The 11,776-nt window shown below is 42.4% G+C and overlaps 2 protein-coding genes across 6 annotated transcripts in view; both read left to right on the forward strand.

The window, feature by feature from the left end:
- Positions 1 to 31: 31 nt before the first annotated feature.
- EDEM2 (ER degradation enhancing alpha-mannosidase like protein 2) lies at positions 32 to 6,499 on the forward strand. Its single transcript, XM_085313916.1, has 8 exons — positions 32 to 490; positions 1,130 to 1,255; positions 1,951 to 2,162; positions 2,663 to 2,804; positions 2,931 to 3,055; positions 3,509 to 3,653; positions 4,796 to 4,917; positions 5,747 to 6,499. Exons 1-8 carry the CDS (start codon positions 355 to 357, stop codon positions 6,239 to 6,241), a joined length of 1,503 nt encoding a protein of 500 aa, XP_085170042.1. The 5' UTR covers positions 32 to 354; the 3' UTR covers positions 6,242 to 6,499.
- TRPC4AP (transient receptor potential cation channel subfamily C member 4 associated protein) overlaps positions 6,334 to 11,776 on the forward strand; it is a 43,031-nt gene continuing 37,588 nt past the window's right edge. For 2 of the 5 annotated variants that reach the window (XM_085313911.1, XM_085313913.1), the window contains exons 1-2: positions 6,334 to 6,421; positions 7,516 to 9,006. In XM_085313911.1, coding sequence (XP_085170037.1) covers positions 8,926 to 9,006 — 81 coding nt within the window. In that variant the 5' untranslated portion in view covers positions 6,334 to 6,421; positions 7,516 to 8,925. Of the gene's footprint in view, positions 6,422 to 7,515; positions 9,007 to 9,344; positions 10,513 to 10,782; positions 11,033 to 11,776 lie in introns of those variants that run through there. The other 3 variants (XM_085313912.1, XM_085313915.1, XM_085313914.1) reach the window with 3 other exon arrangements.

Raw genomic sequence — 11,776 nt, forward strand, 5'->3', positions numbered from 1 at the left:
GGCTGGCTGCCGGCCGGCTCCCGGCCGCGACCCGCCGCTGCCCTGGTTTCTCTGCTGCAGTGACTGAAAGTCAGTTATTAATCGACCGAGGAGGTTTTGCGTTTCGCGTCGCACCAGCAGCAAGAGGCCGGTGGCCAGAGCTCCCTGTCTCTGACACCTCCTAGCTCTGGGATGAGCACCTACAACGTGGGGAGCAAAGGGTTTGAAATGAGATGAGACACTTGCCTTTTTAGTATCTCCTACAAATACCAGTCTCACGAAACAATAAAAAAAAAAACAGACGAACAAGAATTACCCTCTAACACTGACTCACACCTTTGTTTTTCCATGCCATCATCCTTTGAACTCTGAGCCATGTTCTCTGTTGTCCTGCTCCCACTGCAGATCTTGGGAAACGTTTCTGAGTTCCAGAGAGTTGTCAATGTGCTGCAGGAAGGGGTGGATTTTGATATTGATGTCAATGCATCTGTCTTCGAAACTAACATTCGAGGTGAGCTGAGTTTTCTTCATGGTGCTTAGACAGGAATTTCTTTGCGTACAAGTTTCTGAACCGTACACAAATATAATGCAAAGTAGCAGTCAAAATTAATTTCTAATGCATTGTAACAGGGCATGCACACGCAAAGGAAAAATCCAAAGCAGATTAACTTCCCCTTTCTTTTTGTGCATCACCTTCCTGCTTTATTCCTCTGTGTAAACGGAACAAGACACAGCACTTTCATTGTCCTGGTGCCAGGTTTTAAGCTTCAGACTAAATATTCTTTTCCCTGAAATGAGCTACTATTATCCATCAAAGTAATTTTGTTTTGTTTGTTTGTTTTATGTACTGTTCTGGAATAGCAATTATTAATCTCATGTTTGAGTGACGTAAAGTGAAATTTGTCTTTTTTCCATCTTACTAAAAGACACTGACAGGGAAATATAACTGTTAGTTATGCTTGTTTTCTTTCTACTGTCAAATATTACTAAGACAGTTTCTGCAACTCTAATTTTCTCTGTGTTTATGGAACATAAACTCATACTTGTTACGTGACAGTAGACAGCCTCTGTGTCATGATAACGTAGCACGAGTTTCAGATTTTACTCCTTCCCCACGTCCTTTAATGGCTTCTTCATGTGCACCTGCCAGTGGTGGGTGGTCTCCTCTCCGCTCACTTGCTATCAAAGAAGGCTGGTGTTGAAGTAGAAGTGGGATGGCCRTGCTCTGGACCTCTCTTGAGGATGGCGGAGGAAGCAGCTCGCAAACTTCTGCCTGGTGAGAACTTAGCTGTTTTGTATTGCGTGTTGTAGCTTCTGAGGTAACTGGTGTGGTTGATAAAGATGACACTGCTTAATAATTAAGTCATAAAGCAGTCCCACATTCCCTGGGCTCAAAGAAAGTTTAGTTTACAGGAAAACATTGTGTAAATGCATGATACCAGTTGTAAATACACTTGCAAAGCATTGTGTGTGCAAAACACATTATTGATTTGTATAACTGCCCTCCACAAGCAATTAACGTACTAAAGTCAGCTGCTGCTAACAGCCCACTTCCACTGTTCAGTGCACACACTGGGCTGCCTGTAAGAATTAAGTACTCACGTGTTTGTACCTTGCTGGTAGGTGTATGTAGTTGTGTTTAGTTTTTTGACTGCCCTGTTTGTGCAGCAAACAAAGCAGGGATGCGATCTGCTGTTCTGGGGAAGGCAAAGATCTGCAGTAGCTGTCCAGATTCTGTGTGTAGTTTGTGGTACGTCTTCTCTGTGCCCTTGGCTGGATCACGCTACGCTTTCTTTTCTTTTTTTTTTCTTTTTTTTKGGGGGGGGGTACTTTTGGGGGGACTCCAGGCCCATCTCTTGCTGCTGTATGTACAGTTAAATGTGAGGCACAGATTTGCCCAGCAATCTGTTAAATGCTGTCAGAGAGCCCACAGTGAACACACTCATTTGAACCAGAAACRTTATGTTTCAGCTTTTCAGACTCCAACTGGGATGCCTTATGGAACAGTGAACTTGCTGCATGGAGTAAACCCTGGTGAGACCCCAGTTACCTGTACTGCTGGAATAGGTACATTTATAGTGGAATTTGCCACTTTAAGCCACCTTACTGGTGATCCAGTGTTCGAGGATGTTGCCAGGAAGGCCCTGAAGGCACTATGGAAAAATCGCTCAGATATTGGACTGGTGAGTGAGGAAACAAAGTTTGAATTTGCTTGCTTGCTTGCTTGCTTTCTGTATAGTTATGTGGGATGCAATTTAAGTGTAAACAAGTATAAGCTGAGTGAACACAGTACTGGTTAAATAATCACAGTGCTAATAATTGTGTTGAAAGTAGTGTGCTCAGCGTTGTTACTGAGCACCTGCAACATCCACGTCTCTGCATTTAGTGCCATAATCCAATGTTAACGCCATTGTTCTGCTACATAGCAGATGTGGTTGGGAAACAAATGCCTTATACTAGATATTGCGGTTTTTCTAATGGCAGCTGCACAAGACTAAATAAAAGGTTTGTCTAATATCTGGCCTGACAATAGCCTAAAGAAGAGAACAAGAACACAAGAGCACAGGGATATTCCCAGCCTCTACAGCTTTGACTGTGGGGTTTTCGTTGTATCTGAAGAATTTAAAAATTAATTTCGTTTTCATTTAAAATTTAATTGTTCTACTCTTTCTCTGACTTCCAGGTTGGTAACCACATTGATGTGATAACTGCCAAATGGGTAGCTCAAGATGCTGGCATTGGGGCTGGGGTGGACTCCTACTTTGAATACCTTGTTAAAGGAGCCATTCTCCTGCAGGACAAGGAGCTGATGTCCATGTTCCTAGGTGAGTAGTTCATTTTATGTGATGAATCCCAAGAATACATCCTTGACTGCACCTGTAGAAACTTTGCATGAGGGACTGTAGGAGGAGAAGATATTGAATTACCTGCTCTTTTGTGTTTCTTCATAGAATATAACAAAGCTATTAAAAATTACACAAAGTTTGATGACTGGTACCTTTGGGTTCAGATGTACAAAGGAACAGTGTCCATGCCTGTTTTTCAGTCTCTGGAGGCCTACTGGCCAGGCCTACAGGTAAGAGCTGTCATACCAGTAGCATAGAGTAATTTTGTTCCTCTGTCTTGGGTCCATCTTAATACAGAACACTTAAAATATAACCCTCACTCCTTCTGGTTAGTCTGAGCCCGTGGAAGAGCAGATGTTTCCTTCATCTGTGTTCAGTAGAGAAGTCTCTGTTAAGCATGATAGGAGAGCAGTTCTACTGTGACAAACTAAGTAGCAAAGGGACTTCATATTACTTCAGACATGTAGAATATGATTGAACAGAAAAGCAGCAGCTAATTTCTCTTCAGTACTACCTATTCTTAAGGCRTTCTGTCTAAATATTAGTTAACTGATTCAGACTTGCTGAAGAACCCATTTCAGTCACCATCTCTTGCTTTGGCTGTRGAAATGTTATTTAGGCAATTCCTATGCTGTTTCTTCTCCAGTTAAATGTTGCTTTGCTAACTGTTTCTTCTCTCTCAGAGCYTAATTGGAGATGTAGATAATGCCATGCGAACCTTCCTCAACTATTACACTGTTTGGAAGCAGTTTGGTGGACTGCCTGAGTTCTACAACATTCCTCAGGGCTATACAGTGGAGAAGAGAGAAGGGTATCCRCTCAGGCCTGGTAAGCGGAAATAAAATAAGAAGCATGTAGAGTTCTGCTGTTGATCTGGTAGTGAGATCAAATGTTGACAATACCTATCCTCCAAAGGTGCCTCCCAAATTTTACTTTGACTTAGTTCTTGCATGCATCTTACTAGTGATTTTAATGCTCAAAACTACATATTTTGATTTGATAACCATAGTGTTACTATTATAAAGGGGGCCTGTTGATGAATTAGGTTCACAGTAGGATCTGAAATGTTTAAGTGTTTGAATTCAAAACATCTCATGTCAGAAAATCTAAATCAGTGTAAAATATTAATGTGACTGCTTGTATCCTTTAAATGTAGGAATTGGAAGCGAGTATGAATAGACTGCTCCAGCTCTGTTGATTGATGTTCCTTAAATAAACTAATTCTAGTAACACTACTGAAGTACAGCAGATGAGAGGATTGCATATTGTCTGTGATACTGCAATGGAATGATTCATATTTTTCCTATTCTTTACCACTCTGACAGTTTTATTTTTTTATTTCACACTTGATTATAYTTGTAAATGAGCATAAATTGAGTTTCTTTCAATTTGAATGTTCAGGTAACATCCACGTTGGACACTTCTACCAAAAATTCTCAGCATTATCTTTAAAATGTATTATATCGTCAAAAAAAAAAAAACTGCTTCTTTAGTGAATAAGGAAAATATAGTGCATATGTTGTCTGTGTAGAGTAATTCTGTAATGCCTGGTTTTGCAGTGTTTTAAATACCCCTGTTTCAGTAGTTTACAGTACTATTTAAAAATGATGTTTGAGATTTTGGATCCTGTATGTAATTCTATCTAGAAGCACCTTTTTCATTATTCCCCCTCTCTTAAACAATTTTTAATTCTTTCCTCTCTCTCCCCCCTTCTCCTCCCTGAAAGTGGGAAGGGACTATTTTTCAGTCTTACCTGAGTTAATGGAATCTGGTTAGAGTAAGTTTCCTTTGTAGCAAATCGTCAGGAAAAGAAGGTATCTCTGTATTTCCTCTGCCAGAGAAAGTAAAAAAAAAAAAACAGGCCACTTAACCTAACCATCTTAAAATAATACTTTTTAGTCTGTACAAGGAACATCTTATCTTGATTTTTTTTCTTTTTTTTTTTTATGTTTGCAATTGCATTTTTGCAGAGCTGATTGAGAGTGCGATGTATCTGTACCGTGCAACCCGAGACCCCATCCTCTTAGAATTGGGAAGAGATGCAGTGGAGTCTATTGAGAAAATCAGCAAGGTGGACTGTGGATTTGCAACAGTAAGTGTGGCTGCTAAAAATCAGCTTTTAGCTAGAAAGCCTTCTCATGAGTGATATTTTGCTGTCAAGTCAGTATATATCTTAGGTTGAAACATGACTTCTTTTTCAAATAAACACCTGGTATTTCTCTGTAAAGCTCATCTGGTGATGCTGGTCATGTTTCTGGAAGTAACTTCCCTCTTAGCCTGAAAACTGGGTCAAATTTGTCACTAGCAGATGCACTGGAATCCAAAACATGGGAAAGCATCAGAAGCTTCTCCCCCCTCTTGTATCTTGGTAGATACTGGAGGTCTCAAGTTGGCAGAAAGGCTCGTATGCTCTTTAAAAATTGAGATGTTTTCTGTCTATTAGTTGTGCAATTCTGCTTTCTCTTTTTATCTTGAAAATCTGAGCAAACACAAGAGAATTGCAGTGGGTGATTTCCCCAAAATCTGTTAATAACAGAGTTTGATAGCATATTTGAAATCTCTTATACAAAAAAAATGCTTATAAATATTGGGAATTAGGTCTTGTGATTGGGCAAGTAGGTAAGAGCCTTGGAAATTTTTTTTAGGCGGGGAAATGATAGGAAGATTACTCACTTTTCCACTCCTTACCCATGTAGGAAATACGTTTCTCCTGATTGTTACTTTCCTGTTCCTTATCATTAGTCTATGCTAATTCCAAGCATCTGAGAACTAGTTGAAATGCTTGCATGTGTATGATTGCTGTCATTCTGCTCTTTAAATTTTATATGAATTGCAAGCTGGTTTTACTTTCCCCCAAAGTTCATGACTTCTTGTGCCTTGATTTAGAAAAAGTGTAATCCACTGGATTTCTTCTCTTGCAGATCAAAGACTTGAGAGACCACAGACTGGATAATCGCATGGAATCCTTCTTTTTGGCTGAAACAGTGAAATACTTGTATCTGCTATTTGACCCAGACAACTTCATTCACAATGATGGGTCAGTCTTTGATGTGGTGCTTACTCCATATGGGGAATGCATCTTGAATGCTGGAGGATACATCTTTAACACCGAAGCTCATCCTATAGACCCTGCTGCACTACATTGCTGTAGGAAGCGGAAGGAAGAGCAGTGGGAGGTAGAAGACTTGATGCGAGAATTCTACTCATTGAAGAGAAACAAGAAATTAACTTTAAAAAGATCTTCAGACCATAAAGAAGGGGAAAATGTGCAAGACTCTGTAGATGCCTCTTCAGAGAGTGGCAGAGAGAAAAGAAACTCTAAGTTGAAGAATACATACTCCCTCTTGAGTTGCCCCAGTCAATCTTTTAACTCCAAACTTTCAGTACTGGGACAGGTCTTCCTAGACAACACCTGATTCTGTTTTTACTATCAGTTTAAATTATTGAACTTGATTCAGACTCTGGGAATTTATAGTTTCATAATGGAAAAAGTCATACCTCACAACGTGAATTCTGTTATGAAGTAAAACAGCCTCTCATTAGTCTACTATTAACAGGTTCATAAAATGTGATTCAGATGATCAGCTGTTAATGCTGTAAGTTGCTTATCTCAAACCAGTTGTTTGCTTAAGACGCAATATGTGCAGAAAGAAAAAGAAAAGTCTACAGTTTGAGATGTACCTTTATTKCATTGAGTTTGTTTTTGAAATTTTCCAAGCTCGTGCAGAGTCCACAGCTTACTTTGCTCCATAAAAGTGAACCTTAGCTGTTCCCTGCCTGTAGGGAAAAAGCGTTGGGTTACTAGCTCTAGTTTCACTTCTGAGATGACAAGTCTCCACTGTGACATCCTMCACTTTTGTTAGTGGTCTCTATGTGAATACATATTTAGCCTGAGAGATTTATGATCAGTCAAGAAAACCTTTTTGGTTCATGATCTAAAAATCTCAGCTTGCATCTCTAGTATGGGGAAGGGTGTCTTTCAAGAATCAAGGGGTGGCATGGAGGAAGGAAAGGGCTTGTGACATACAGATGTAGAATCAATGTGGGTCAATACCATCTACCTGAAATCTCTTCAGTAAGTGTCTAGGTAATGTCATCTGGAAATAGAGGTGGAGCATGGACTAGCAAAAGTTTGATTGTTCAATCCCCGCAGTAGCACTCCGTTCCTTCTCTCAGAATCTGATGTATTTCTCCTGTGAAATTTTTTCCTCTTTCCTCTCCTAAACTTCCCTTTAAGGCCTCACTTGCCCAAATCTACAGCAGCCACCCCAGTCAGTAAAGTTGGCCTCAGGATGGACTACCTTAGCTGTATGTGTGGCATGCATAAGGCTATGTTGGAAATGGACTTGCTTCAGACTGAAATGCCACTCTCCCTTGCTGCAGGAGACAGCTGAACTACAGTTTGTAAGGTGCTTCTTGCAGCAGGAAGTGGGAGAGCTCCCTAGGATCTTTCCTTTAATGGAAACCAAGCTGCATTTCCTTTATTTTCCTCAACAAGTGAAATGTTTTGTTTGTACCTGTGTTAATGAAACCTCTTGATGGTGTTCAGTTGACTTGACAAATGAAAGCTTTGTATGTATTCTTATTAGTGTCTATTTGCAACAGGTGCATGCAGTAACTAGAAGGGAAGAAATCAGTAGTGTTTACTTGAATTGGTACTAAGAAGACTTGTTTGCTTTTTTTTTTTAAGGCAGAAAAAATGATTGACTTCGTTCAAGCCTGCTGAAAGGTGAGCAATCTGGAACAAGCACAAGAAAGTTACAATCAATGGCAGAGGCTCCAGATCGGTAGTTTAAAGTCGACGTTCGGACATCAATAAGATCGTGTCTACAGGCCTATATAGAAGCTTAGATTACTAGCTAAACAGCCAGAAGAGTCTTATCTCCCCATTTGTGGCCAGCCACTGCTGCCTTATTGTTGTATCTAACAGCTGTTCTCTGGCAGCTTTAAAGTGCACCCTAGTAGCTCAGGTACGTTAATGGTTTGGGTTTGCATCTAACACTATTTTGGGTGCCATCTAATGCTGATTTGGGTTTGCCTCTGTGTTTTGCCTGCCACCATGATGTCAGTCTGGCATCTAGTGTATGACTCTTGAGTGTTGCAGCCTTGTCTTGCACTCTGTTGTGAATATCTTGAAGATCTGAGTATCTTGATGCAACTATTGCAGGCAGATAATGAGCGGAGTCTCCTAGAATTGAGGCATTGTTAGAAAGAGCAGGAGTTTTTGCGAGTGACTCCTCATTATAACCATAAGATTATATTTTGTGTTTTGGGGGCTTTTTTTCCCACATTTTTTCGTACCTCACATGCCACCTATTGTGTAGTTTGTAGAACGACAGAATACGAGTATTCACCAACAGCTTCGCAGGGCACTCAATGTGGGTAATCTGCATTGCCTCACCCATGCACTAGGGGGAAATGAAGGACGTGGGGGATAGGCTGCAGAATGCCAAAACAGTAGATCTCTGCTAACCAAAGCATTTTGGTATCCTCAGTAGTGGCTCCAGTAGCAGAACTGAGGGGTAGTAGGCTTAGGCAGTAAGATCTTTCCTCAGCTCAGTTTGAGCTTAAAGGTGTTTGCCCACTGCCACTTTTCACTGTGAGTGATTAGACTGGATTGTAGTAGGTGTTATGGGATGAGTCAGATTAAGGTCATCTTCACAACAGATCTTGGCCTGCTACAACATTTGGGAGTGACTGCCAGCTTATGAAGACTTACTTTAACAATCTTTGATGTAATTTCTTAAGATCCTTAGTAAAGTTTGTGGTGGTGGTTTGTTTTTGGGGGAAGGTTCTGTGATTTGGGCTTGCCGCTAAAGGGCAAATGGCATGCTTAAACCCTAGTGACCTGTGTACAAGTTACGTTTTTTTAGACAGCATGATGAAAGACAGGTGTTTGGGAAGCTTTTTCTAAGGAATGGTAGGATGAAATGATGGTGCCTGTTTGTGCCATTAGAGATCAGATTCTATTTCATTTATGTCTAARTTAAGAGATTTTACTCTTAGTGAGAACTAATCCAGAATTACAATTACAAATTAGTTGAGAAAACAGATTTAAAATTTACTGTCTTTTACTACCTCTTCTCCCAGGAGCCTCACAATGAAGGACATCTGTGGGAAGAGATGGTGGGTCTATTTTGGCATATTCCAGCTGGAGGGAGAGCTCCAGTCAAACAATGTGGTGAGCACTTGGTTGTGTTAATAGAACGTGGAGGAGTTTTGTCAGGAATCCAAAATGAGATGTGTGTGAAACACATATGGATATTGGCAATTTTGGATGGTTTCCAAATGAGGCAGATCAGAACTCAAAAGGTCCCACCTACAGTACATACTTGTGATATCTGTCAAAGGCTTGAAGCAAATAGCGGAGTTGGTAGAGCTGTGAAAGTTAGCACAGAAACCAAATTTAGCATTTGTTGCTGGAAACACCTTTGTAATTATTTTCTTTTCTCCAGTGTAAGCAGCATAAAAGAAAGAAAGACCACACAATTTGAGGCCAGATTTTTTCTTTTTTCTTTTTTCTTTTTTTTTTTTTGAATATTTCAAAGGTAATTGTTTAGACTTGATGTGGCTTGGAGAGGCTATAGATGTGGCTAGATTGATGAAAGGTCAGATGAGGATCTTGGGAACGACTATTTTAGTAGAACTGCTCAAGGAGAGGATAAAGGAAAATGAGTAAGACCTTCACATGAATTCGTGGCGAAAACGTACCTATATGGAAAAAAAATTGGGAGAGGAAGGGAGCAGCAGGAAAGTGGACTGAGAGCCGCCTTTTGCATCTGTGAGGCAATGTGAATGTATTAAGTGAAGATTGCCATGTTTGCCTTTCTTCAGATGCAGTGTTTAATCTGAACAGCAAGTCATCCGTTAGCAGATCCTGATTTTTACAAAGAAGGGCTCAACAGCACGCCCCACATTATTCATGGTGGTGAGTAGTGATATAAGATGTGAAACTTCTAAATACATCTTCTGGATCCCATCACCTGACATGTGAGGGATACAAATGGTTAGGCAGTGCTTCTAAGTGACATGTTAATCTCTAGTATCTCTCATAGTTTCTATCATTCTTAGTTTATATTCTATTTGTCTTTACTGTACAAAGGTCTGCATTTAGATCTGTTGTGATTTTGTTATTCAGGCCTTTTGCTGCATTAGTTGCTGTCTTGCCATAAACTGCAGCTGAGCTGTTCTGTTCTGTCAGGCAGGTGACAGCAGTTCTAAATGTCTAGGTGAGGCTGTAGCAAGTACGGGAGAAGGACAGCCACCCATGATAGTTCTTAGTCCGTAGGGGGCCTTCATCGCCTCTCAGCTCACTTGGAGCTGCCAGCAGTGTGCTCAAGAACTCCTCCCCAAGGACGTGTGTCATCTTTGCCCTCACAGCAGACTTCCTGCTTCCTTTGCCTTGGGTTCTTTAACCCTGTGGGAGTATTTGTGATGTCTTGCTGTGGTGTGGAGAATGTGACCTACCAAAGTAGGTGCTATAAATCCAGCCTATTCTCTTTTTTCCACGGGAAGGAACAGTTTTGTCATGAAAGCCTATCCTGTGGTCTAGCCTCTTCGCAAATTCATGAATTTTGTTTTCATGGTTCATTCTGTTTGACTCAAGAAGCTTTTTGGATGCTATGAATTTTAGTTTTGCCCACAAGTTTCTGAACTGCTCACCTCAGCCAGCAGTAATAAAGCACAGGTCAGTATTTTAAAGGAAATAAACATATTATTTTAATGTGATCAGGCTATTTCTGATCTTGCTTGATTAATAATGACTGTTCTCCATGTGCCTGCCTAATAAGGATCTTAAATTATGTAATAAAGGAATTTATCAAGGCAGGACACTTATGAATTGCAGCTAATTATTCTAGGATTCCAGTTGAAGTAACAGATTTTACAGTATTTTGGGCTGCTGTGGTGAAACAGGTGTTGATTTCCATCTGCCCTGATTTTTCTGGATGTTATGCAGAACAAGATGTATGGAGGAGGTCTAATAGGCAGCCTGCAAGCCACAAGCCAGGGAAGATATTTTGAGGTCAGACCCATTACTTATTCAACTAAAATAAGTTGTCTGGAAATGGAGTTCCCTGAAGTTATTCATGGTGTGGTCGTTTGGTGCCTGCAATGGTCCTCTGAAGGAYGCAAAACTGATGCACTCAGCTACTTGCACAGCCCTGGGCAGCAGGATGTTTTACCACAAGGTTGCCTGACACTGATTTGTAAGTACACAAGCTTTACTAAATGTCACTTGAGCTTAATGCTGAGTGTAATAAATCCTGTTAGGCCTGTGGAGGAGGAGAGGTGTATCCGCTAAGTTTAGACCACCAGTGGACAMTTCTGGCCGGTAAAGTCGTCGTGACAGATAAACCAAGAGGTGGAGCAGGTGGGGTTATGCAGCATCCCTTGGCTGCTTCTGCCTCGTGCTGGGACGAGCGGCCGTGTCCCCGCTCCCACGGCACCGCTGGCAGTAGGGAACGCGTGCCCCTGCCTCCGCTGACCATCTGCTGCTTAAGATGCTGGGCTTTGACCCGAGCTTCGAGCTGAGGCGAGGGCACGCGTGCCCTTCCGCGGTGCCGCCGCGAGGACGGGGGCGCGGGAGGAGAGGCGGAAACGCGGCACAACCCCAACCAGGCCGCAGCGCTGCGCGGCCGGAGGCGGGTCCGAAGCGGCACGGGAGGGAGCGCGGGAGAGGCGGGGTGGGACGGGCCGCTCCTCCGCGGCAGCCCGCGGCCGGGGCCGAGCCATCGCCTCCGGCCCGCGGGTCCCTCCCGCGCCCAGGAAGGCCCCTCCGGGCAGGCCCGTGGCGGCGGAGCTGGGGGGCAGCGAGGCCCGGGCCGTGCCCAGGCGCCGCCTCGTCCCCCCGGGAGGCCGCGGGGCGCCGCTCGCGCCCCCGTCCGCCTGCTTCCCGTCATGCTCCGCGCGCGGGAGCCAGCACCCGCCCCTGGCTCCGCGGCTCTGCGCAT

Source organism: Rhea americana, unplaced genomic scaffold (genome assembly GCF_003343005.1).
Source record: "Rhea americana isolate MKP2758 unplaced genomic scaffold, rheAme1 scaffold_4, whole genome shotgun sequence".
In the NCBI taxonomy this organism is placed as follows: Eukaryota; Metazoa; Chordata; class Aves; order Rheiformes; family Rheidae; genus Rhea; species Rhea americana.